This window comes from Heterocephalus glaber, unplaced genomic scaffold (genome assembly GCF_053883595.1).
Source record: "Heterocephalus glaber isolate CG9 unplaced genomic scaffold, H.glaber_assembly_v1.0 deba00000621, whole genome shotgun sequence".
Taxonomy (NCBI): Eukaryota; Metazoa; Chordata; class Mammalia; order Rodentia; family Bathyergidae; genus Heterocephalus; species Heterocephalus glaber.
Window position 1 is genome coordinate 579,882 of NW_028258153.1, and position 26,187 is coordinate 606,068.

Here is a 26,187-nt window from a genome sequence, read left to right on the forward strand (position 1 = left end):
TCCTGCCTTATTATACTAGCAAAATATCCTCCAGTCACTAATATTCTTGCAAATAACAGTATTTCCTTCTTCCTTGAGACTCAATAATGTATTATTGTGGAAATATGCCACATTTTCTTATCCCTTCACCCACTGATGGATACTTAAACTGATTCCACATATTGACTATTATGAATAATACTGTAATAAACCTGGGAGTGCAGATACATTTTTGACATCCTGATTTCATATCCTTTGGGTATATATACAGTAGTGGAACCACTATCATGTAATTTTTTTTTCTTTTGAGGAATCTCCAATGCTGTTTTCTGTAATGGCTGTACTAATTTAAATTCCTAGCAGTATTATGCAGAGGTTCTTTTTTCTCCACACTTTCAGCACTTGTTGTCACTTGTCTTTTTTTTTCTTTTTTTGGTAATGTAAGTAGAAACCAGGACCTTCAAACTGAGTTACATCCACCAGCCTTTTTTATTATTATTTTTGAGATAACTTCTTCCTAAGTTGCTAAATTGCCCAGGTTGGTCTAGAACTTAATTCTCTATCTTCAGCCTCCCAGAGTGCTGGGATTATAGGTGTATGGCACCATGGCTGGCTTCATTTGTCTTATAATAGCCATTCTAACAGGTATGAGGCTATGATCTCACTGTGGTTTTAGCTTGCATTTCTCTAATGATTAATTATATAGAACAGATTATTTCTTTACCTGTTGGCCATTTTTGTCTTTTTTTTTGAGAAATAGCTACTCAGATTTTTGACCTATTTTTAAATTGAGGTGTCTGCTTATTTCCTATGGAGTTGTTGGAGTGCCTTATATATTTTAGATATAGATATATTTTAGATGAATACTTTGCAAATATTTTCTCCCGCTTCATAACTTGTCTCTTAACTTTGTTGATTGTTTCCGTGCCTATGCAGAAGCTTTTTAATGTGATGTCATTTGTCACTTTGTTGCCTGGACTTTTAGGGTCATATACAAAAATAAAAATAAAGACCTTTGCCTAGATCATGTCCAAAGCTTTCTATGTTTTCTAGGAATTTTAGAATTTAATTCTTGAATTTAAGTCTTTAATCCAGAACATGCTTTAATTTTAATATGTTTCTTTTTCTGCCAATTTATCACAGAATTTGTTAAATGTGGACAAGATTCATGCAATCCTGAGTTTTCTGCCTATAATCTTGAATCAGCTCTTCAAAGTTTTGGTACAAAATGAGGAAGATGAAATAAGTACAACTGTCACCAGGTATCCATAACACAACCCTGGGAGAAGAGATTTTATAATCTTGGCTACATCCGATCTTGACTACTTGATTTTAACTCAATAGTCATGTACTGGTATAAGTTTAAAATTCATTTGAACGTTCATCTCAAATTTAAGTATTTATCACTCTTGAATTTTTACCTTCTAATCACCTATTATGATCATTAGTAAAATATTAGACTTCTTTTACTTTGTGTTTTAAAAATAATTTCTTTTGAAATAGTTGTGGTTTTCCTCCATGTAGTTTGTTTGTTTGTTTTTGTTTTTGTTTTTTGGTACCGGGGATCGAACTCAGGTTCTTGCGCTTGCACAGCAGGTGGCGAATTCCTCCATGTAGTTGAGAGAGATAATATTGAGAGAACTGGTGTATGATCTGCCCAGAGAAATATATATGTGAGGCTACAATATTTAATCTTTTGCTACTGGCTTTGTCACTCATAATAATTCTCCAAAGATTCATCCAAGATGTTCATCTGTCAATAATTTATTCCTTCTAATTGCTGAATATTGTTCTCTGATGTGAACATACCCTAGTGTGTTTAACAGTTCACTTGGTGAAAGGCATCTGGATTGTTTTCAGTGCAGGCTATTATGAATAAACTCCATAAATACTCCTATGAAGTGTACCAAGTGTCTGTATCATTTCACATTCCAGTGTGAACTTTTCAAAAACAATAAACATTTTGTTAACTACTTTCATTTTAAATTTGATTATACTAATCAAAGCACTAATCTGAGTAGTGATGAAATCACAGTTTCCCATTTATAGATGTAGTGTCTTGAACTAATGATTTACACATATATTCCTGTTGATAATTTCTGAAAGTTAATCTTAGCATTTTGGAAAAAATATTAGTATTGACATTGAAAGGTTTATAACATCTTCCTTACAGGCATATTGTATTTTCCAAAATTAGGGGTTTTAATCTAGTTTTTAAAGTAAAGACCTGAAGTTCTCGAAGGTTAAAGTGTCTATAACAGTTTCAAAGCCAATTCTGGGCACAGATTAAAAAGCAAGTTTGAACCCAGCTTGGAAACTTAGGAAGACTGTGTCTTAAATAAATAAATAAATAAATAATAAAAACCTACATCTCACCCTAATGCCTTTTTCCAAAAGCATGTATTATTCCTATAGGTTGGAAGGCATGCCCCTTTAAAATAAAATATGACTTTAATCAAAAATTAAAAGTCATCTTTAACCAGGTACTAAAATGATTCCTTTTCAAGAAATGTCAGCAAATGCACAGACTGTCATTGGCATATTCCAGTAGAGCACCAAGTCTCCAGTGTGACATTATAATCAAAAGACCTCCTTTATATCTTAGTGTCTGGAAGCTCTAAGATTAGAAATGGATCACAGATATTACACATATTAAACGCCTACTACTTGAGAGTGAAGAAAGCAAGAGGAAAATGGGAAACTTTCTCATTCATCCATTCACTGTTATGTGCCCACTTTACCACACACGCTAATGACAAAGTCTGCCTTCCTCAGAAAAGCCACTGAACAGTTTTGCTTTTCTAGGGTTCTGACTGACATCGTGGCCAAGTGTCATGAGGAGCAGTTGGACCACTCTGTCCAGTCATACATTAAGGTATGAAATCCCCTTGGTCCTTCCTCATATCCCTTGTGCTGTGTGCTTTGTCTTGTTTCCTGTCCATAATCAGCTGGAAGTTCTTTCCCCATAGCGGGAAGGTGCCCACCTTAGTCAAAACAAGAATCCCTCTTAGTGGGATTCTGTCTGCATTAATGGGCTGGAAGTATTGCTTAGATGTGTAAAAACTGTGTACATGTGCCAGTGAATATTAAAATGGGGAGAGAGGAACAAAAAGAATAGAGAAAACCAAAGAGTCGTCCTTTTAAAGTCAACATTACAAATACATGAAATTCCTATGCTAAGATGAGAATGACTTTGCTATGGGTTTGTTGAATGCTCTGTGTTTCTTCTGTAATGTTTTCTTAGCTCTTCTTATTGTTTTCTCAGGCATTATTTCATTTTCCCAGTTACTGTATATTTGTACCTGCTTCTGGTATGTTAAGTCCTTTATCTTCTGGCATGAACCACTTGCCCATCCCATCAGTGTGCAATGCTTCTTCAGTATCCTTTGTCTGGTGTTCATTTGGAGACATTTCTATTCTCATTTCCAGCTGGCCTGTGAATCACTGCCAGTGAACTTGTGATGCTGTTTGCACTCTCATAGCTCCTCCCTAATGTCCTCTCCTTGAATGAAAAGAAAGAGCCCATCCAAAGACAAATAAGAGCATCTTAGATTACTTTATGATACATAGAAGACCTACATTTCTATTTGCATAGATTATATCTTTTTGAGATATAAACTTTTTAAAGTAAGAGAATATACTCTAATAATATATATGGATGTGTGTACACTTACACATTCTAGACATCTAGAAATGTTAGTGAGCAAAGAATGTGGGGTCTTTTGTGCTAAAAGCTTGGTTTTTAAAGTAATGGTAGTTATTGTTCCTATTACCAATGCACTGTAAAAGAAAATAACTAGAGGTATATTCTGCAGTGAACTCTGAGATACCATCTGTAAGAAAATTTTTTCATTACAGTCTTATATCTATACATTTTCTACATGCCAGAAATGTTGACTGTCTTCCCAAAATACAAAAACATTAGTGTTGCCCTTTCTTAAAACAGCCTGTATGCCAAAAATAGGTACTTCACAGAGATTTTCCTGAGGGCTAGTTTTACCCCATAAGACCCAAATTTCAACTGCCAAAAGTCAGTTCCAGCCACAAATGCCTTTTGAGTTTCTCTCTGTTGGGGGAACAGGGTCATAGCTTACTTTTTTATAAGGTATTGATGACTTCACTGTCCAACAGAGGCATCTGACAAACATTTACCTTCTCAGTATTTGCCCCAATTTTCCATTTCAATCACCAGTGGTATTGAGAGGAAAACATACTTCCTTAACCCGTTTCTCACACACCGTTCTTTTCCTCTCTCCAATGGAATTATTGGGAATTACTCTAAGAACCTCCTCGTGCTGTGACTGTTTCTGTCACAGCCAAGGCTAGGCCCTTGTGAGCACCTTAGATTCTCAGATATTCTGTGACGATATTGGAGAGATGCTCTGTATATGCATCTTTGCATGGTCTTTAGTTTTAATCAGAATATCTGAAATCTCCTAACAAGACCACTTTACTTTATAATATCAGAGACTGATCACTTACTTAGTTTGTTTTAAAGTGGTTTGAATTCATTTATGTAGAATTTCAGGTTGTTGACAGTTCCTTTGGGTATTTAAAAATATATTTTAAATATGTAAATATCTAAATTTAAATATATTTTTTTAAAATTTTAAATATCTAAAACAAATACTTCCTAAGAAAACCTCAATTTCCTTGAATTTTACTCTGGAGAGGATGCTAACCTAGCAAGAGAGAGACTAGGTTATAGTAAAGGATAAGTAGTTAACTTGAGCAGTCAGCCTCACTAACCCTGAGTTTCCTCCTTTGTCGCCTAACATGAGATGGACCAAAGGAACAGACAGCTCAGTGACTCTGTGACTGGATCCTTGTTACACCACAGAGGTCACAGCCTGACCTTGACCAAAGACTGAATTTTTTCCTCCAGATGGGAAAAACTATTGTTTAACATGGAGGTAGACAGTGAGGCCCACACCAAGGAACACAGTGAAAAAGATGGGCTGGTTCCAATGGCTGCTTGGATATACTCAAAAGATGTGATGTTCAGTGTAATTTATATGGATTCAGAAGTAATTGAAACATCATTTCAAGTTCAGTGGTGCAAAGTGCTGCTAACTCACTCCATCCACAATATCCAAACTGCACACATGTCTTTTGCCAAGATGTGTATCTAAAGTCAATCTGATTAAAGGCCACGGTGTCCAGCGATTTGTAGTACTGACAGGTTCCACTAGTCAAATTTTTAAAATAAGAATATTTCAGCTCTGGTTGAAATGCGCTCTGTCTCAATAACGGTGCATGGGATTAAATAGTTGGAGATCACATTACCTCCATGTGAAGCATAATCCACAAGGGGCAGAATTGTGTTGCCCTTGATTTGAGCTGGTTTCATGTGTCCACTGGCTTTGTCTTTCACCTTTGGAATGAGCTTTCAAAACTCAAGGCCCAGCCATGGTGCTGACGTGGTACAAAGCTCAAAGAGGAGGTTACAGATCCAGAAATGAATGTGCCTCACTTTGAGCAAGTCTCTTGCTTCAATCTCTTGCCTCTTCCCTTCCAACTATACTGAAGGCCGAACAGTGAATATTATAAAAAAGTACCCATCCTTGATGCAAACCCAACTCATAAGTAAAATATTATAATTCAGTAATAAGCACTTTATGTTTAAAATATGTGTATGTTCTTAAAAGACATGAAGCAATTCTGAATTAGCCCCAAACTAAATTTTTGTGAAAAAAAAAAGGAAGCAGCATGTGTTATCTTACTGTTGATTAACATGTGTGAACCTCCTAACAGCATGGGGTGGTAGACCCTGGGCTTGTGGAAAGCCACATACTTGCCTCCAGAAGCTTCCCCACTTGGCTATTTGAGTGGGTGCTCTGCCCTTTCAGGATGAAGAATTGCTCCCATGCCACCTCTTACTGAAAGGAAGGAGAAGGGGAATATGTCCTAAGTAAGTGGCTCAAAGCCCTCTGTGTTTCCTTGAAACTGCTAAGTGGCTCCCTCACTCTTTCTCTTGATTTCTACAAAAAAGAGTTTCAAGGAGAGCTTAGGTGAGCTCGGCTCTACTTGTGCAAAGTCCCCGACAGAAACAGGCGTGTACCATTCTGATCATCGAGCCTTCATGGATCTCATGATAAAATCTGGCATGAGGAGATAGCTTTCAGAAATCAGTTATTCATGTGGCATAATTTCTGAAGCTTTGTTTTAAGTGATTAATTTTGTTCACTTTTTGGATTTTCTTCAGTTTGTGTTCAAGACCAGTGTATACAAGGAGAGAACGATACATGAAGAACTGGCTAAAAATGTGACTGGTCTCCTGAAATCAAATGACTCAACAACAGTAAAGCATGTCCTAAAGGTAAATAGTTTAAAGACAGTCGATTAATTGTTAGGACTGGAGACAGATCTTCACTCCTGGAAGGTAGCAGGAGTCATTGATTTCATAGATCACGTCTGGCATAAACTTCATTTTGAAACTACAGCATATAAAAACATTAAGCAAAGAAAATCTATTTTAAGAGAACATGAAAAAAGTAGATTGGAACCAAGTTAAGTGCTTTGGCCTAGAGGCAGAAGGAGGGACAATGGAAAATGATCTAAAACATTCAAAAACGTAGCACAAAAAAAAGTTTGTTGGGTCATTTGCCACAGTAAGAGGAAAAATATGTAGAAAAGGATCCATGATGTACTAATGAGTATACAGGCCACAGACAGGACGTGGGGCCACAGCTACCCTTCAGCCTAAAAATAAAAAGTTGAAACACATGTAGTAACATAAAGAAAAGATGGTGAGGGCTGAGAGTGTGGCCCAGTGGCTGTGTGCCTGCCTAGCATGGGCAAGCCCCTGGGTTTGATCCTCAGCACTACCAAAAAGAAAAGACTGTGGGAAGCTTATAAAATAACTCTAGATTATTATGGAATCCTAGATTCAGACCCAAGCTAAATTTAATTATCTATTGTGACTTGACAGATGAACAATTGATCAGTAAATAGCTACAAAGAGAAGCCAGGATCAATAAGCATCAACATGAGTTTACTAAAATTAAATTATCGTAAGCCACATGATTTATTTGAATTAGCCATATCTCTGTATCTATATCTATGTCCATCTATATTGGTCTCGTTTGTTCAACAAATATATTCCAAGTGCCTCCTTTGCAACAGGCTTTTGGGACATATTAGAGAGCAAAGTAACAGTCCCTTGGAGAGCTTACATTCAACTGGGGGATAAAAGCAATCAACTACAGATATAATTTGCTGATAAGTTGTATGGTGTGGCAGAAGGTGAGACGCAGTACTGGAAAAAAATCTGCCAAGCAGGAAGGAGGAAGTGGACTGTGGAGGGCCGAGGGTGAGTGGTGAAGGGTCGAGGAGGGTTGGCAGGATGGAGCGCAGGAGAAGGTGATGCCTGGGCACAGAGCGGATAACAGGTGCTGGTGCCGGCTGCAAGGGGAGCTTAGAGGAGCGTGGAGGAGGTGGAGGAAAAGACAGAGGCAGCAGCACAGCAGGAAGGTGTGCAGGGTCACTGTGAGCCAATCAGCGAGGGGGCTTCTTCTGAGACAATGAAGAAACTGAAATGTCTGATATGTACTTTTACCACTCAGCTTTGACAAAGATCATCATTTGATGTCAAGTACTATACCTTAAGATAAGAGTGTTGTGATATTACCTATTATAAAACCAGAATTATTGTTATTATTATTGTACTATAGGATGATAAATTCCTTATTGACTTTTCTTTTTCCTAACAGCATTCCTGGTTCTTTTTTGCAATTATCCTAAAATCAATGGCACAATACCTGATTGACACGAATAGAATTCAGGTAGGATCATAAGTCATACCTTAGTGTAATGTTATCCGAATGTAATGTTACACTGATGAACATGTTCTCTTTAGCTCCATTTTTATTGGCTTTGTAAACCTTAGCAATTTATGTTAATTGCTTTTTAAATGATCATGTGGGTCAGTGCAGGCCCATTCAGAGGTAGATGCCAGGAAAACATTAGAAGTACAAAAGATTACTGGAAAGAAATAGCTATGAGGACAAAAGGGACAGAAAAGGGAATAGGAAAGTCTGATGCCTGTGAAAGAAAATAAGGAAGGAAAAAGGATTAGCTAAACAGCCTGCCAGTGAGCAAGGTTTCACCAGACCATGGGCAGTCTGAGAGAAGAGACTGCTCAGAAGACCCACTGAGGGCAGATGGTCCGGGCCTACTGAATGGGAGCAGCTGGTGGGCAGCGGGCCACATTGGCACACGCACTTGAGCAGATGCCAAGACGAGGTCTTCCCAGTGTATTCTGTCTTAAGGGGACATGGGAGCCATGCACATGGTTGGGCTCACTGCCGGTGTTCGTGAATCTGCTCCCCACGGCTCCCATTGGTCTGAATCCTGAAAAGAAACAGATGAGGGAAGCCAATGAGATCAACTACAGCTGCTGCCATGGCAGGTGGACTCCTCCTTTGCAATCCATTCTACATCCCCTCACCTTAGCTCACAGCTCTGAAGACTCTTGGGAGCCACCTGACTGTGTGACCCAAACCCTCCTTCCAGAGCTGTCTCAGCCTGTGATCACCACACCCTACTCAGGCCAGGGTTGCTGCACTCGACCATTCACAATTACACCTGGGTAGAGAGGACTGAGAAGCACCCAGGGCACCACTTATGTTCCCCACATGTTTCTCTTGGTCCCCACTGGGATAAGGCCCAGGGGAAACTCTGACATTTGATACTGACCTCTACTCAGGAGGGTCAATCAACACTGTTGCTTAGGGCGGGGATGATGGCAATTAGTGACACTACTCTGATTTATTTTCCTCATTGGGGAGAGAGAGATGGTGTCAACACGTCAACCTGCTTGTCCACCAGGCCAGCTCCACAGGACAAGCACCCAGAGCAGTGCTACTCCAAATACCAATTTTGTCAATACAAACTATTCTTTGGGGATGAGGTCAATGACTATTGGGTGGATCTTTGCACCCAGTGGACTTGTTGCTAACAGAACATTAGCCGAGACTCCACTTTTAATCCCTGGAAGTCCTAACTCTAATCAGGCAAACATGGTGATGTTTTTGGTTTCCAATTTCAACTCAGTTCCTGTGTCCATCAGTCCTTGAAATATGTGAGTACTCCCTCTTCCAGGCTACAGCAGGCTGAGTAAATGGCTAAAGGGGCCTTTGCAGAAGATCTGATACAATCACCATAATATATGCTCCATTTAGTACAGAGTTACAGGATTTCCCTTAGGGACCCTGCTACCTCTTTAGTCAGTGTGTACCAGATCTGAAAGTTGACTTAGGATGAGGAACAGAGAAAGGAATTGTGACTGTTTATTGGAGTGAACATCCTCATCTTCCACTTGTCCAGTCTTGCCTTCTTTGTGGATGTGAATTGTGGCACTGTTTTGTCCCTCAGGATTCCACACAGCATTAGCTAGCTCCTCAGGTCCCTGAGGGTCAAAGCCCTTTGACTGAGCCACCAGCTTTGCTATTTACTGTGATAATTCAGCCTCAGACTCCTGGAGACTGAGCACAGCACATACCTCTGTTAGTGTGGTGACTTACTATCCCTATTACTGCCAACGAGCCAACACCACAGCTGCCTCTCCCACCAACATCTGAGTGGCATTGATCCCCAGTGCCCCCTTGATGGCCTTAGTGTACGATATGTCTTCCTGGCTGTCCTTGGGAACTTGACACTCTGGCGAATCTTCTGGTATCAGTTAATGTCCATTCTTCCTAAACTTCCACCTCCCATCTTCTCCTTACTCTCCCTCTATCCTTTGCCAGAACAACTCAGACACTTCCAATTTTGTTTCAAGTGTGTATCTCCAGAACTCCAAAAGCCACTCTAAGAGTGAATTGCCTATCCTTGCCTTACTGGATTGTGGGACCTGAAAATGCACCCTTTGTCACTGAACTCTGATGCACACCCCCTTTTACACTCTGGTCCTTGATCTCACACCTTTATCATGCAATATCAAAGGTACCCCTACCTCCTTCTGGTACATGCTAGCTAATTGTTCCAGCCCCTTGTGGTGTATTATTCTCTTTCCTACTTTATTAGGCTTAGCAAATATTCAGTGTTTGGCCTGATTCCCAGGGGTGGAGGTGAGTCAGCTCCCCAAGGGTTTCCCTGTTTCCTCCCTTCTCCCTGGGAGAAGAGCTGACTGTTAACAGGGAAGGATGAGACACTTCAACAGCCATTGAGAGTCAAGTGTACAGGGTCAGCCACCCAGAGGCTCCTGTCCATGCTTACACACCCCAGATGTTTCCGACCCCGGCCTTGACCTCAGTGTGACAGAAAGGCTGCACCTTTAACCATCTCTGCCATTCCACCTCTTCACTCTAAGTCCTATGTGTGCTTTTTGGCTGCCTCTGCTCCAGAGATGATAGTCTCCTGCTTTGGAGGAAGAAAAAAATCTATCACGAAGATAAGAATGATTCCTATCTCTTTGTCCTTAAGCCATGTTGGGATCAGGAATCCCCCCTGCTGAAATCCCTGCTCAACTACTAATTTATGAAATGATGAAAATGACACCTAACATGTCAGAACTTGTTCTCTCTTTTCACAAAAATAGATTCGACAAAATTTCTCTTCTAGTCCTCACCAGTATGCATCTTCTCACATACATAGGTCACCAAACACACGTGTGACTGGCCTAAGAATAACCAATCATACACAACAATACTGGCTCCTCACTGACTCAGGTTTGCTTTTCATTACCCCCTTCAGTGGTGGCCCCCATACTTCGGCTTTCTCTCTGGGGACCACCTCCCAATTTTTCTACCATGGATCACAGTAGGAAAATATCCAGTATCATCATTTGACACAAAAGCATTCACCTTAAACTTCTCCCACGCTGTTTGCACTATTCTTTTAAAATTATGAAGTGAATGGCTTTCTCCACCATTACGGAAATGTTAGTCATCAGTGTTAGGAGTTCAAGGGGTCTGAGGAAGTCAGGAGCGATGTCTAGGTTTAATCTCCAGGACCCGCAGTGTCGTTGGGCAGATCTTGTCCCCTAGCTGACCCCTGCTATCCTGGACAAGGTGAGTTCTGGTCTCCTGGGACCTGCTGTAATATTCACGGTCTGATCTCTAATAGAGACCTTCTGGTCCCTTGTAGTGGCTACACCTTTTATTTGCCATCACTCATCTTGTTCCTAACAAAATTCCCAAATTCCTAAAATCCAGCCCCCACAGCCAGGGCCCATCCCTCATGACCATGGCCATAGCCCAGGTTCACCTCCCCATTCCAGCTCTGACCCCCTGTTTCAAGCTCTTTCTACTTCCTTTCTTTCCTGGCCTGAAACAGGAAACTCTGCATCTCTGATGTGGGAATTCCTCCACTTCTAACCTTTGTGATCTTCTCCCAGAGAACAGTTGGAAATATTCCTCTTGTATTTATCAGATCATATGTCTTTGGGTTAAGAGTGGGGATGGCCACAAGAAGAATTTGCAGGGAAGCCACACAGAGGGAAAGAGAAAGGAAACATGGAAGCTGGGAGGTTAATACATGCCGATGTGGACTGAATGTGGCATCTGTATGTTTAACGGATCTCAGACCCTGACAAATGTGCTCTGATTAGTTAAAAAGTGACTGTTACTTTCCTGTAGGTGAATTGTTTGTCTTTATTGCCCAAGGTGTATGAATGAAATGATGTGTACGGTTAAGTTAGATTGATTTGTTGTTAATTCATTTGATTTCAACAATAAATTATAATACAAAGGGTAGCTCTGAGTCTCAAAATACCTATACAGTGGTTTCCTGGTAAATTGGCTTTAAAAAAGTCCAAGTCAGCTCCAAGTTCCACTCTTAATTCTCCATGTTATGCAACTCTTGTAACTTCAGCCTTCATGGTTCTTATTCTTCCAACCTGGAAGGCTGGGTGCTCACGATTTAGCAATATATACTCCAGCTGAGCAAGGTGATGCACACCTGTAATCCCAGCACGCACGAGGTTGAGAAGAGAGGACTGCCACAAGTTCAAGGCCAGCCTGACCTACACAGAAAGTTCAAGGTCAGGCTGAACTACACAGAAAGTTCAAGGTCAGGCTGAACTACATAGCAAGATCCTGTCTCAAAAAATGAATGAGAGAGAGAGGGAGAGAAGGAAGGAAAGAAGGAAGGGAGGAAGGAAGGGAGAGAGAGAGAGAAGGAAAGAAGGAAGGAAGGAAAGGAGAGAGAGAGAAAGGCTTCAGTCTAACTCTAAATTCTGTATTTTTCTGTCTATAATAAAAATTATCTGAGTATCATTTTATTACTTTTTAATACTTTTTTTCATCCCCTTTCCCTCTCCAGGATCCCTCCTTCTGTCTCTTGATCCCCTCCCTTTTGCAAAACATCTATCTAAAGCCAACTTATAGCGATTAGTGAGTCTTATCTGTCTTGTAGAAAAGGCCTGTATAAATTCAGGAATTGAGTGACTTGGCCACCTCAAACTTTACTCTCACGTGCTCCAAAGGGGCCTCTTACACTGCTATCAATCTTTCCCGTCTCTCTCAGCCAGGCCTCTCTGCATCTGGTGTCACAGCACCAGATTTGTGAGTCTGACACCTCTCACCTGTGTCTTTCCTGGGACCACGCAGTGAAGAACAGCCGGGCTGCACCTCTTATCACAGAGCATTTCAAACCAAAGCTGTACCTGCGCCCATCCCGTTAGCCATGCATTAATTTCTTAATTGGTTATTGAGAGGGAGTCCTAGTTTTTTTAAAAAAACAAAGTAATTTATTTTCAATTAAACGGAACTCTGTGTCCAAAAAGTTCAGAAAAATATTCATTAGATTTTTAATAGCAGTTATTTCTTGGGAGGCAAGAGAAAGGAATTAAGAAGTGATAAGTTATGAAATGGTTCATATCGTACTTTGCACATTTTCTATCATTTCAATAGTTTGTCATTGATGTATTCTAGTGTACTTTTTACTGAAAAAGTGAAAATGTATTGGTCAAAATAGAAAGGAACATTAAATGAATATGATGGAAAGCATGGCTCTGAAATTAGAAAGGTTTTTATTTTATTATTGCTGTCAAGTTTTCAAAAGGACTCCTTTTATTTGACAATCTCTAAAGCAAGTCTTTCAATTTACTTCCTCTTGGAGTCCTATTTCATAAATCACATTATAAACAATCCATTCTTTCCTTAGCTTTCCCGGGCTCAAAGATTTCCTGAATCTTACCAAAATGAATTGGACAATCTTGTGATGGTCTTATGTGACCACGTGATTTGGAAATACAAGGATGCACTTGAAGAAACAAAAAGAGCAAACCACAGTGCTGCCAGATTTCTTAAGGTACAGTTCTGTGAGACCACAGTTCTACAGTGTGTGCAAGATATTCAGAATGTTAATTGATTCACATCGCCACAGTAGGCGGCAAAATGAGCACAGTGCAGTGAATAACTTCATTTATCATCCTTCCTGCTTGAAATACTTTCTAATATCTTTTCTAACATGGAGTCTCATTGAAGAAGCTAAGGTTAGATAAAAGTACTGCTGCATATTTTTAAGGGAAAAAATGAAATGTTTGAAAAGATGCTGCATTGTGGCAATATTATTCTCTCCAGCATTTCTGCCCTTGAGGTGACAATTCTGGATCTGTGACAGGTGTGATAATGATACCCAATAGCCATTTGGGAAAAACACCTGGTAACTTCTCTCATTTGTTATATTGCCTCTAAGCTTTCTTTTCTATGATGAAAAGATAATGTACTGAACATACAAATGGAAAATTGTCAATTTAAGTGTCAAGCAGCTACTTTCTTAACTGGATCTATATGAAAGTTAGTCCTGTTTCTTTGGATTATAGGCAATCATATTGAATTGAGAAGAAAAAAATGCAAAATTTAGCAGATAATACACTTAGGAAGACAATAGTTTTCTTCTCTTCTTTCTCTTACCCAACCATTAGCTATTATAACTTTGATTAAACCACTTATTTTTTGTAGACACCACAACATACTGAGTGACTATGGTAATTTATAAATTAATGTTAATATCAAATTAATAATCCAAAAAGTAGATGGATGCTTAACCTGAATTGTCTTTGGTGAACTTCAACTCAACCTAAATTCTTTGTAAAGGTGCTAAAAAAACTCTTGTAAATTATACACTAAATTTGTTCTTATCATGAATTTATTTTTTTTTCTTCAGTGCTTTGCCTCTTGTGTTTTTCTTTTTCTTTGTTCCAGTAAAAGCAAAGGTTGGTCGGGGATAAAAGGTAAAATGGTAAAGGCAAAAAATTTCTCTGAGTTTTTCCCTTATTTTGGCACCTATAGGAATAAAATGTATTGCTATGCTGGTAGTTTATTTAAAGTGCTTAAAAGAGTAGAAGATTTGGAAAAAATTATACATAGTCCAGTTTGTAAGCAAAAGATGTTTAAAGAAACATCTGCGATATTCTTTTCTAAATTGCAAAGAAAAAAATGAATAAACAAGTCTTTCAAAAACAGAAAAGATCCCATATCTACTATCTTTGACTTAAATGTTCTGTACTTGTTGGAATGAATGAGTTTTCCTTGGCATTCATTGATGCAGAGATTGCTCCCTGTGGTGCATAAACTAATATCTCACATAAAGGCAAACAAAAAGCTGTCCAATATTAAAAATTAACTGGTACCACCAGTTTGGTGCACTCCTAAATAAAAAACACAGATTGACAACAGATAAACAAATAGAGTCAACATGTGTAGATCACATGGATCTCAAATTGAAACGATCACACATATATGGAGTTTATGAATGGAAGGCTTAGTTCAGTATATTCTACAACATAAAAGTGCATTACACACAATTATATTTAATTTGTAGTTGTAATGGCATTTATTAACACAGAATACCAAAAAGAAACTTCTTAGAAGGTTTATTAAATAAATCATTTGAATTATATGAGAAAAAACAAAAAGGGAGAGAAAGTAATTTTTGAAAGTTAAATGCTATCATTTGGCACAGTTTTAAGGAAATGATATATTTTGAGCTTTTAACAGTTCAACATTGCCCAGTCCCAGTGTTGAGATAAATTTCTTGTATTCTCAGCAGTCTGAAAATATTTGCTCACATAAACTGAATATGACTTTTACCTCTTTGATTATTTAATTGTATATTAGTACTTAAATACTGTGAATCAATCTTCATGGGAATTTAACAATTAAAATAATGTTACAATGTGGTAGTTTTACCAAGAATGTTTTCCAAGAATCAAGAGAACAGAATATCTAGAAACCAGTGTGTGGACATATAAAAAATATCCTGAGTTAATTAGGACCTTTCCTCACTCTGCATCATGAGGAAGTAATATTTTCACAGCAGATATGCCAAAAACCTTGTACATTTTTGTTTTTGCTGTTCTGTCCTTGAAGTAGATAGGGTTTGAATGGCTCCTTCACAACCTATGAGCCTTTTGTAATTTTTTTTTGCTACCAAACTGGGTAACAACTCTTACCTGAGCACACCTGTTTAGACACTTCTCTTATAAGGCAAAATACCAAGCTGGTAGCAAACACAGGTTCATTCTGATTTTTATTTTCCTCCTCACATACACATAGCCTTTTCCCCACTCACCATACAACCCCCTGCTTTCTTTCAACTAGCTCTTGAAAAACACTTGGAAATAATCAAAGATGAGATATGAACTTGGTGTCTTAGTAAGTATGTTTGAAAAAAATATGTGTGCAAAAAAGATGCACCAATGAGTCTCTGGAAAGGGAGATGTCTTCATATCTGCTCTATTAGGCTTAAATAGTCTGTGCTTTGGGAATAAATGACTGTTTTCCATTGAGCTCATCTTCACAATAGTTGGTTTATAAGCTAATGCCTAATACGGAGACAAAGGAAAAGTGTCCAGGGGGAAATGGTAGAACCAATGGCTTTGTAAAATAAAGGACAGGACAAGGGCATTCCTGTGGATCCTTTTTGCAATCTAGAGTTCTATAATTCAGCCCTGAACCAATTATAGAATAAATTCTTCCTTGATCTCACTCTTGGTAAAATAAATATTTTTTCATTACAACAATACCTTTTTTAATGTAACTTATAATATTTGGCTTTTAGCTTATTAATCAAACTGACAAAAAGTTTAACAAAATATAAGTTATTCTGTAAATCAGGAGTCTGCAAACTTTTTGTGTAAATGGCCAAATATTAAATATTTTCTGTTTTGTCAGCCATACAATCTGTCACGACTACTCAACTCTGGTACTATAACCCAAAAACAACCATGGACATTTTACTGTAGAAATGTGTAAATGAATAACTATGGCTGCATTCCAAGAAAACACCTTGTATAAAACAGGTGGTAGGCTGCTTTGGCCCTAGGGCCATCATTTGCCAAAACCTGCTATAATTTACTTTCAGTTCATATAAAAAGTTAATATAAATAATGCAAAAACTAAAGCAAAAAGCCCTCTTCCCAGGCCTCAGCCATGGGCAGGAGAGTTACTGCACCAGAGGTCAAGGAGATGCTAGTGTGAAACAGCCCCAGGACCAATCACACAATTGGAGAAGCTGGACCTGTAGTAGGACTTGTACCGGAGGAAGCCTGACTCCGATGATCTTGCATCATAGGAATAACCCCCTTTCTCCCTCCCTGTCCCTTGTGAAGAGGATGACAAGCTTCTACATAGAGGCTTTTTTCTAATTCAGGAAACTCCAAGTTGGCTTCTTTACTCCCCAGTGTAGCCTTCTCCCTATCATCCCTATTCATGGAAGCTGGAGATGAGACCTCTTCAAGAGCTCAGAGGTCTGATCTGCAGAGCAGCCACAGTAGCCCCTAGGATGTAGGTATGGCCTTTGCCACACCTCCCCTGGACTGGTTCAACGACAGGACTCACCAGCCTTTCTTCCATGGAGTCAAAGGGCCCTTCCATTTTCGCCAAAGATTTCCCAGGCCCCCATTTCTCCTTCTCTTTCTTGAGAAGTTTCTAGGGCTCAGGGATGTCCTGGGTGATCTTCCCCTTCCTGCAGGATGAGACTAGGACCCCTTCTTAGCAGGAAGGAGACAGCAGAGTTTTCCCAGAGAGGGCTCCAGGCTGTGGATATTCCAAGGGTGGCCAGGTTGGGACATCCACCTACAGATGCAGAGCCTGGGAGGATGAACACACGCGCCAGAATCCAGCAACACACAGAAGGCACAAGTGTTCAGCCCTCGCTCGCTTATTCCTCCCCATCTTTCTTTTGAGGCAATGAATGTGCCATGGTCTCTACCTCTCTCACTCTCCTCTTGGGACGTAAGAGGAAACATGTCCCTACTGAATAGAAAGAACTAAAATTTACAGTAAAAGTGAAAATATAGATGAAGCAATATAGTTATACAATAATGAATAGATACACTACCACACTTGAAAGTAAAATAACAGAAATGACTTAAATAAAAGAGCCTTGCTAGAGAAAATAGCCCTTGCTTTTACAGGGGTATATTCCAGTGGGAGAATTGTCCACTTATACTACCTATAGCAAGATTTTATGTCTAGGCCTTTCTGAGAGAAGAGAATTCAGAGTAAAATTGAGAAGAGAAACAAGAAATGCAAAACCATTGCAATGCACTATCTTAACTCTTTGGACAAGCGAAAGGTGCACTGCACACCATGTGGTTCAGCACAGGCATGTTTCCAAGTAGAGTGTGTGCTTCCACCCCTGAGGAGGAATGGAATAAAACTTGCACACCTGCCAAGGATTTAGCTCAATGGCACCACGCCTTCCTTACAAGCGCAGGATCCTGAGTTCAATCCCCAGTACCAAAAAAAACAACTTGCATACCAAGTGGTAAATCCATATGGCAGTCTGTGGTGGTGCCTTCCCAAGATATTTTATGAGTAGATATGGTCAGTACCTCCTAATTCACTCCGTGCCAGTGCACTCTTGACTACTACAGCCTGATTACAGGTAAGACAGCCATTGGTGTTTTGGAGAGAGTGCAGGTGTTCCTCCAAACCTACCTACTGATAAGACTGTCCTTGCCCCAATAAAGACGATCTGACAGCAGAATAAGGAAGACAGTGGGCAACTCTCTAATATAAATCTCAGGCTTTCCTCCCTTCCCTTCATTCTTCAAATTTAAACATCCTTGGGTGAAAAAGAGAATAGCTACCCTCTTAAAGGGCCCAGTGAAATTAAAGAGGCCTTCCAGACCCATCCCTACCTCCCAACCCTTCCCAGTGCTGCATAGCAGTCTCCACTCAAGCAACTGTGGAGTCAAATTACTAAAAAGTCAGTAATAAACAAGTAATATCCAAAAACATAAGAGACCGACAACTAAAATTTATACTTTTCCGTATGAAAAGTCATTTCACTGAAAAATTCCAAGTGATGTTTCATACAAGTGACAAGTACAAGTTTGCAACTTTCTGATTTGTATACTCTGCCTAGTATTTTAATGACTTGCCATTTGTGGATGAGTGTTTAAACATATTTTAGAGATTTTTCTTAAGACACCTGTACAATACATTTAGCTAAATGTATTAATTTTCTTCAATACATGTAATTATTTTTTTTAATCTTCAATGATTCCCCAAGTACAAATGTTTGGACTTAGAATTTTATCCTTTTCAGCGCTGCTTTACATTCATGGACCGAGGATTTGTGTTTAGGACAGTTAACAATTACATCAGCATGTTTTCCTCCGGGGATCTGAAGGTAAGAACCACAGGGATGGGTGATTATTTGCTAAATTCTGCATTATAAATAAATAAACTGGTCTCTTTATATCTGCCTGAACATTAACCTATCCATTTTCTGTGTCAAAAAATAAGATCTAAACCAAGGAGACACACCCTTTTAAGTGTTCCATCTACTGAGCAAATGCCAAGCCCTTCCTTAATGGAGGTAAAGGAGTGGATGAGAGTGTTTGCACTTCATTTCTATTTTCCACTGGTGGAAAAGAAGTGGCTCACTTCAGCTGCAATTCCTATATTCTAGTTTATGCTGTGCTGTCTTAGATTTAGCACTGAAAGTCCTATTTCCTTGGAAACCCTCAAGTTCTTGGCAAAATGGGCCACCCATTTGGATTGATCACCCTGCTCAAATAGAGGTGTATGTCAGAGAGACAGTGAAGGAACTCTAGAGCAGTGGTTCTCCCAGTGTGGTTCCTAAACCAATGAGGTAGCATCATAGGGGTGCAGAAAACTGTCTTAATGAAACTTTCAGGTGATTCTCAGCCATTCTCAAGTTGAAATCCACCAAGATATGGTATAGCATGTAGTGGAGAAAATGGAGACTAGAAATAGGCAGATCAAGAAAGTTGTGTCACTTAGAATTCTGTGGGCTGGAAGCAACAGAATCTGACTCAAACTTGAGTAAAAGGGATTTTATGGAAGAATACTGGGAGTAAATAGTGTTGAAGAAAGAGATGGAGAATCAGGCTTTGAAAGGAGAAGGGGCCAGGGCACTTAGAGAGTACAGGAATGATCACAAACAAGGGACCATTAAGCCAGGGTGATGCTCCTGCCACTACTGCTACATAATTAATCAACTGGAGCGATTTTCTTGATCTGTATAATCTGCTTCAGGTTGAAATTCCATAGAGGAGACAGGGTATCAGTCTGCTTTGGGTCACACAACTGCCTTTTAAGGAAGAAAGACAGGGCCCCTGAATTAATAATTCTCCACTAACATTTACCCATTGAAAAGAACAGAATTCCCCAAGGGTAAATTATCTAGGATGGGAAAGAACAACAGATATAAAAAGGCCAAAAGTAAATATGTAAAGGTAATCCTAAACTCCTCAGATCATGCTTAAGAGCTCTGGAGTGGAGAATTATGTTTGATCAGGGAAGTTACATGGTTATATGTCATTTGGTTTTGGAAATTCAGTTCTCTAAGTATTTTTTGGAAGAATCTTTCCTATTTGCGCTCCTATTATGCATGTTATTTGCAGACTATCCATTTAGATATAATTGCAGTAGACCTAAATTATACATTTTTCCAAAGACCAAACAGAATGTCCTCAGTGAAGGATAATTCACATATATAATTTAATTATACTTCTACTGACTTTACTGTAAAAAAATTAAGGTCAAATACTTTCCTTATTTGAAGTGGCAAGATTTTAAAATATTGACTAATGTTGCCACAAAACATAATTCTAAAACATCTAAGTATATGGGGAATCTTTTACTTTGTGTGGTACTATTGGCGGATATAGTAATGATAATCTGAGTCTTACAGAATGATTATTTAATGTGCATGGGAGTAAAACTAGAGCAGTTATGATTGTGCTAACTGTTCCTACTGATATAATTCTTCTCAATGCATGTGTTACAGTCCTCATAGACCCTGTCTAGGCTTTATTACTTCCACAACTAGACCTTATTGAAAAGGCAGGCCTTTTTGTAAGGCAGCGAAGAAAAACCCATTAAATAACATGTGCTGAGAACAAGAGACATACAGAGTTTCAGTCTAATTTGGATGATCTGACCGACGTCTTAACTATAGTCTTGCGTTCTGCTTGTGAAGTTGTTTTATGATTCCAGTTAGGTTTTGAGAGAGCTCTGCACATGTGGTACACCAAGGTTTTTCTCACAATTGCCATGTTATGACATACGCTGAAAGAAGCCAGAAACAGGAATCGGGATCTTATCTCACATGGAAGCCAAATGTCGGTTACAAATGGGGTCATTTCTTGAGGAGAAGACAGAGCCTGTTTTGGAAGGCACAGGATCTTTTAAATGTAACAATGGCTTTGTGGTTGCACAAAAGTAATTACTTCTTTTAGAGATGAGGTTCAAGTGCAGATCTTTGTTTGTCTTTATTATCTTTCTTGATGTATAAATAATAGTCATTCAGTTTGCCTCTTTTTCAGACCTTATGCCAGTATAAATTTGATTTTCTTCAAGAAGTATGTCAACATGAGCACTTTATTCCATTGTGTCTCCCCATAAGATCCTCAAACATTCCAGGTAATAGTTCCTCATTTTTCTTAGCTCCTCTCAACTGAATACTCTTGGTTTATTTGCCTTTTGTTTTTTACCATTTTCCTGTTTCCTGAATAGAGCCAGGTAACCTGGAGATGTGGGAGAAGTTGTTGGCATGCGTTTGATGAATACAACTCTATATTTCTTAACTTTTGTCTTTCTCTCTTCATTAAAGAGAAAGCCAACAAAAGGAAACAAGGGAAAGGAAAAAATGATGAGAAATGGAAAAAATGGAAATAAAGTCTTTGTAAATAGGGAGGGGTGGAAGGCGTGAAGAGAGGGCGGGGAATGGGGAAATAATGAGAACCAAGATGCATTATACAAAGGTAAAATTCCCAATGAGAAATGTAATTGTGTTGTATACCTACAATGTACCAATAAAAGAATTTAATACAAAAAAAAGAGAAAGCCAACAAAATTTTAAACCAGATTATAGTACATCAAAGAATTTTAACCTAGAGGCTGCTGTCTTTCACCTCACTAGCTCCAAAAGATAACTTTCCATAGACTGAGATATAAAAATTACAGGGAGAAAAAGTTACAGCTTTGAGTATAATTTCATTTAGGATTATCCCTCGATGTGTGTCATTTTGTTAAAACAAAGTTACTCTTAATGGATTGTACAAGGAAAACCTGTATATTATGAGGAAAGGAGAGAGGGAAGGAGGGGAGGGGGATGACAGGGGAGGGGAGGGAAGGAGAGGGGAGGGAAACAACATTATAAATATCTGACATTCCTAAGCCAAAGAGAGGAAGACATTGTATGTGGAGGTGAGAATGGAACTTCATATTTTGTTTCTATACTTATTAGGGCATCAATAGTCTACATGTTATTTTCATTTATTGCTTTTGTAAATTAAAAAATTTTATATGTGTATGTATATAACATATGGGATGAGTATAACATATAATCTACGTAAAAACAAGAAAATCATGATAGAGGATGAGCATGACTCATTTAGACATCAGAAACTAATCAAACATCAAGAGGCAGAGAAAATACTTAAATGACTTAGTAACTTGAAATGCTTCTAGACAATGATGAGTAAACTGTTCAGAAGGTGTGATTTTAATATTCATGAACTGGAAACTAGGATAATGAAAAACCCTCCTTGTAACTACTATAGCTTACAATAATATTTTAGAAGGAAAATTATATTATCAAACCTATAAACATTTTGGCACTTTAATCTGAAATATAATCTATGGATATTGTCCCATTATTTTCTAATGTATGAAGCACAGAAAAAGAGACTGACGTGATATATTGCACTGTAACATCTTTAGGCTTTTGTTTGTTCTGATTTGAATTTGTTTTTTAAATTAGTGTAAAGTCATTATTGGTTAGCTAAGCTGGTTAAAATATTCAAAAGGTCAAACCCTTATTTGGTCATTTTGCTTCCAGTAGCTATCGATCAATAGCTCAGAAAAAGGCCTGATGAGTCTTTTTGTATGTTGAATACCATAAACACGGAGTATAAAAATATGTTTCACAGCAGGCATATTTTTGTTAGAAAAAATATGCGCTCATATACAGGGCTAAGAATTAAAATAATTCTCTTCATGATGTTCTTTCTTAAGGAAGCAACCAACCTAAGGTATTCTGGAAAAATGGCAATATTAAGAGATTCACTTATAATTTTTAAAATATATTTTAATTTTCTAGTACAAATTATACATAGTTAATGAATATATGTGTATATCTGAGAATATGTGTATCTAATCATTTTGTTTATATTAAATCTAGATCCTTTGACCCCTTCAGAATCAATTCAAGAGTTACATGCCACAGGTAAGCAACTTATATTACTTACCTAAGCACCAATAAACATCATATAATGATATTGATGAGTATAGATATTACAAATTAGCAGCTTTCATGTGCTAGTAAATAGCCACATCTGTAATATATAATCAAGATCTTCAAAAAGTTGACTGAACCTTTCTTTTACCACAGATAATTTAATGATTCCCTGACTTCAATTATTTCATATTTTACTCTCAAAAGATTGAATTTTTTAAGTTCTCAAAACATCTGAAATTTCCTTAGTTTATGCCAAAAATAAAATTCCCATATATAAAATATGTACTTATTCAGTATAACTACTGGGGGTTGTTGAATCCATATCCTCATATGTCCTGTATAAGTACTCAGCCACTGAACTACACCTCCACTCTTCCATTAACTTTATTTTTAGACAGGGTCATGCTAAGTTGCCCAGACTGGCCTCAAACATGGGATCCCACTGCCTACTGCCAGGAATTTGTGATTAGAGGCATACACCACCACGTCTCGTCTTTATAACCAGCTTTATATGATATTATACAGTATATTAACTGTAGCAACCGTGCTATACATTTGATCTCCAGAATGTATTCATCTTATAATTGAAAGTTTGTACCCTTTAACCAAAATTTCCCAGTTTAATTAATTCCCTAGCCCCTGAAAATTGCTTTTATACTCTGAGCTTCTATGAATTTACCTTTTTTAAGTTTCTACACACATATACATATGTATATCTTGCAGTAGTTTTATTTCGGCTTCTTTCCATTAGCATTAATGTCCCCTAATTTCGCTCATGTTGTTCCAAATGGCAGAATCTTCCTTCTTTTACTAAGAATGAATAGTACTATATTTTACTTTCTTTGTTTAAAATTAATTTTATTGGTACATTTTAGGTAAACAATATAATGACATTCATCATTGGAAATTTGCACCTTTACATAATCTCTCTTGGTTCTTATTTTTTCCCCATTCCCCTGACCTCCCTTCAACCCCTCCACCCCTCCCTATTTACAAAGACTTTGTTTCCATTTTTTCATTTTCTCATATTAATTCCATTCCCTTCTTTCCTTTCCCCTACCCCTCCCACTTCCCCTTCCCCTTTGCCCATTTACTTCTTATTTCACATTATCTCTTATACCTTTTAGTCCTTATTTACACTGTCAGTTTCTCACACCACAGAAACTATTCAGTATTTACACATGTGTGTCCTATTTATTTCAATGAAGAGTTCATCCATTTAACTATAAATGTCTCTAAGGTCTCATTCTTTATAGCTGAGTAGTACTCCATTTTATTTAAAAAACCACATTTTCTTTATCAAGTCTCCAGTTGATGGGGAATTGGGCTGCTTTCAAGCTTTAGCTATTACAAATTGTGCTGCTATGAACATGGGTGCACATATATCACTATAATATGATTCTTTTAATTTTGGGGGGAAGATACCCAGCAGGGGAATAGCTGAATCAAATGGGATTTTCAGTCCTAGTTCTTTGAGGTATCTCCATTCTGATTTCCATAGTAGTTGCACCAGTCTACACTCCCACCAGCAGTGGAGCAGGGTTCCTCTTTCCCCCCAGCCCTGCCAGCATTTGTTGTTGGTTGATTTCATGATACTAGCCATTCTTTCTGGAGTGAGGTAGAATCTCAACATTGTTTTCATTTGCATCTCTCAAATGACCAGTAATTTTGAATATTTTTTCATATGTTTATTTGCTATTTCTACTTCTTTGTCTGAGAAATGTCTGTTCATTTCGTATGCCCATTTTTGGATTGGGTCTTTAAATTTGGGAGGTCTGATTTTTTTTAAGTTCTTTATAGATTCAAGATAGTAGACCTTTGTCTGAGGACTAGCAGGAGAAAATTTTTTCCCACATTGTGGGTTGTCTCTTCACACTTTTGGTGGTTTCTCTTGCTGTGCAGAAGCTTTTTAGTAAGAAGAAATTCCACTTGTTGATTGTTTGTGCTAGTTGACAGGCAACTGAGGTTTTGTTCAGAAAATCTTTTCCTACACCAATGTCTTCAAGAGTTCTACCTAACCTCTGTTCGAGCTGGTTCAGCGTTTCTGTTTTAATATTTACATCTTTAATCCATTTTTATTTTAGTTTAGTGCATGGTGAGAGAAATAGGTCTAGATTTAATCTTTGGCAAGTTGAAATCCAATTTTTCCAGCACCATTTATTAAAGAGGCTATCTTTCCTCCAGTGAGGGTGTTTGGCTCCTTTGTCGAAGATGAGATGGCTGAGTGTGTCTGGAGTTATTTCTGCATCTTCTAATCTGTTCCACTGGTCCTCAGGTCTGTTTTTTGCCAGCATCATGCTTTTTTTTATCACAGTAGCTTTGTAGTATAGTTTCAAGTTGGGAGCTGTGATACCCCCTGCCATGTCTCTGTTACCTACAATTGCTTTTGCTATTCTAGGTCTCTTCTTGTTCCAAATGAATTTTTGGATTGTTTTTTCAAGGTCCATGAAGTATGCTGCTGGGATCTCAATTGGAATTGCATTAAACCTATATAGCAGTTTTGGAAGTATGGCCATTTTCACTGTATTAATCCTTCCTACCCAGGAGCAGGGGATGTCTGTCCATTTTCTGATATCATCTTCAATCTCTCTTTTCAGAGTGCCATAGTTTTCAGAGAAGAGGTCTTTGATCTCTTTCATTAGGTTGATTCCTAGGTATTTCAATTTTTGGGATGCTATTGTGAAAGGAATTATTTGCCCTATTTCTCTCTCAGTAAGTCTGTCATTTGTGTAGAGGAAAGCTGTTGATTTTTGTGTGTTGACCTTGTAACCAGCTACTTGACTGAATTTGGTTAAGTCTAGAAGACTTTAGGTGGAATTCTTGGGGTCTTCTATATAGAGTATCATGTCATCTGCAAATAATGACAATTTGACTTCTTCATTTCCTATTTTTATTCCTTTTATTTCTTTCTCTTGTCTAATTGCCATGGCTAATGTTTCCAGAACTATATTGAACAAGAGTGGTGATAGTGGACATCCTGGTCTTGTTCCTGATTTTAATGTGAAAGATTTCAGTTTTTGACCATTTAGTATGATATTGGCTGTTGGTTTTTCATAGATGGCTTCTGTTAGTTTGAGGTAGAGACCATCTATTCCAATTTTTTGTAGGGTTTTTATCATAAATGCATGTTGGATTTTGTCAAATGCTTTTTCTGCATCTATGGAGACAATCATATGGTTTTTGTCCTTGGCTCTATTGCTATAGTGTATTACATTGATTGATTTGCTTATGTTGAACCATCCCTGCATCCCTGGGATGAATCCCACTTGGTCAGGGTGTATGAGCTTCTTGATGATCTTCTGAATTCTACTTGCCAGTATCTTATTAAGGATGTTTGCATCTATGGTGATTATTGAGATTGGCCTATAGTTCTCTTTTTTGGTTGGGTCTTTCTCTGCTTTGGGGATCAAGGTGATGCTTGCTTCCAGGAATGAATTTGGGAGTATTGCTTCCCTTTCAATTTCATTGAAGAGTTTAAACAGTAGTGGCAGCAGTTCCTCTCTAAATGTCTTGTAGAATTCAGCAGTGAAGCCATCAAGA

The 26,187-nt window shown here is 38.1% G+C and overlaps 1 protein-coding gene across 12 annotated transcripts in view; it reads left to right on the plus strand.

The window, feature by feature from the left end:
* Positions 1-26,187, plus strand: part of Dock10 (dedicator of cytokinesis 10) — a 263,362-nt gene that overhangs the window by 192,260 nt on the left and 44,915 nt on the right. For all 12 annotated transcript variants that reach the window (XM_087205974.1, XM_087205976.1, XM_087205977.1 and 9 more), the window contains 8 exons: positions 1,123-1,241; positions 2,785-2,854; positions 6,185-6,298; positions 7,692-7,763; positions 13,087-13,233; positions 18,484-18,567; positions 20,732-20,828; positions 22,591-22,635. In XM_087205974.1, coding sequence (XP_087062100.1) covers positions 1,123-1,241; positions 2,785-2,854; positions 6,185-6,298; positions 7,692-7,763; positions 13,087-13,233; positions 18,484-18,567; positions 20,732-20,828; positions 22,591-22,635 — 748 coding nt within the window. The remainder of the gene's footprint in view (positions 1-1,122; positions 1,242-2,784; positions 2,855-6,184; positions 6,299-7,691; positions 7,764-13,086; positions 13,234-18,483; positions 18,568-20,731; positions 20,829-22,590; positions 22,636-26,187) is intronic.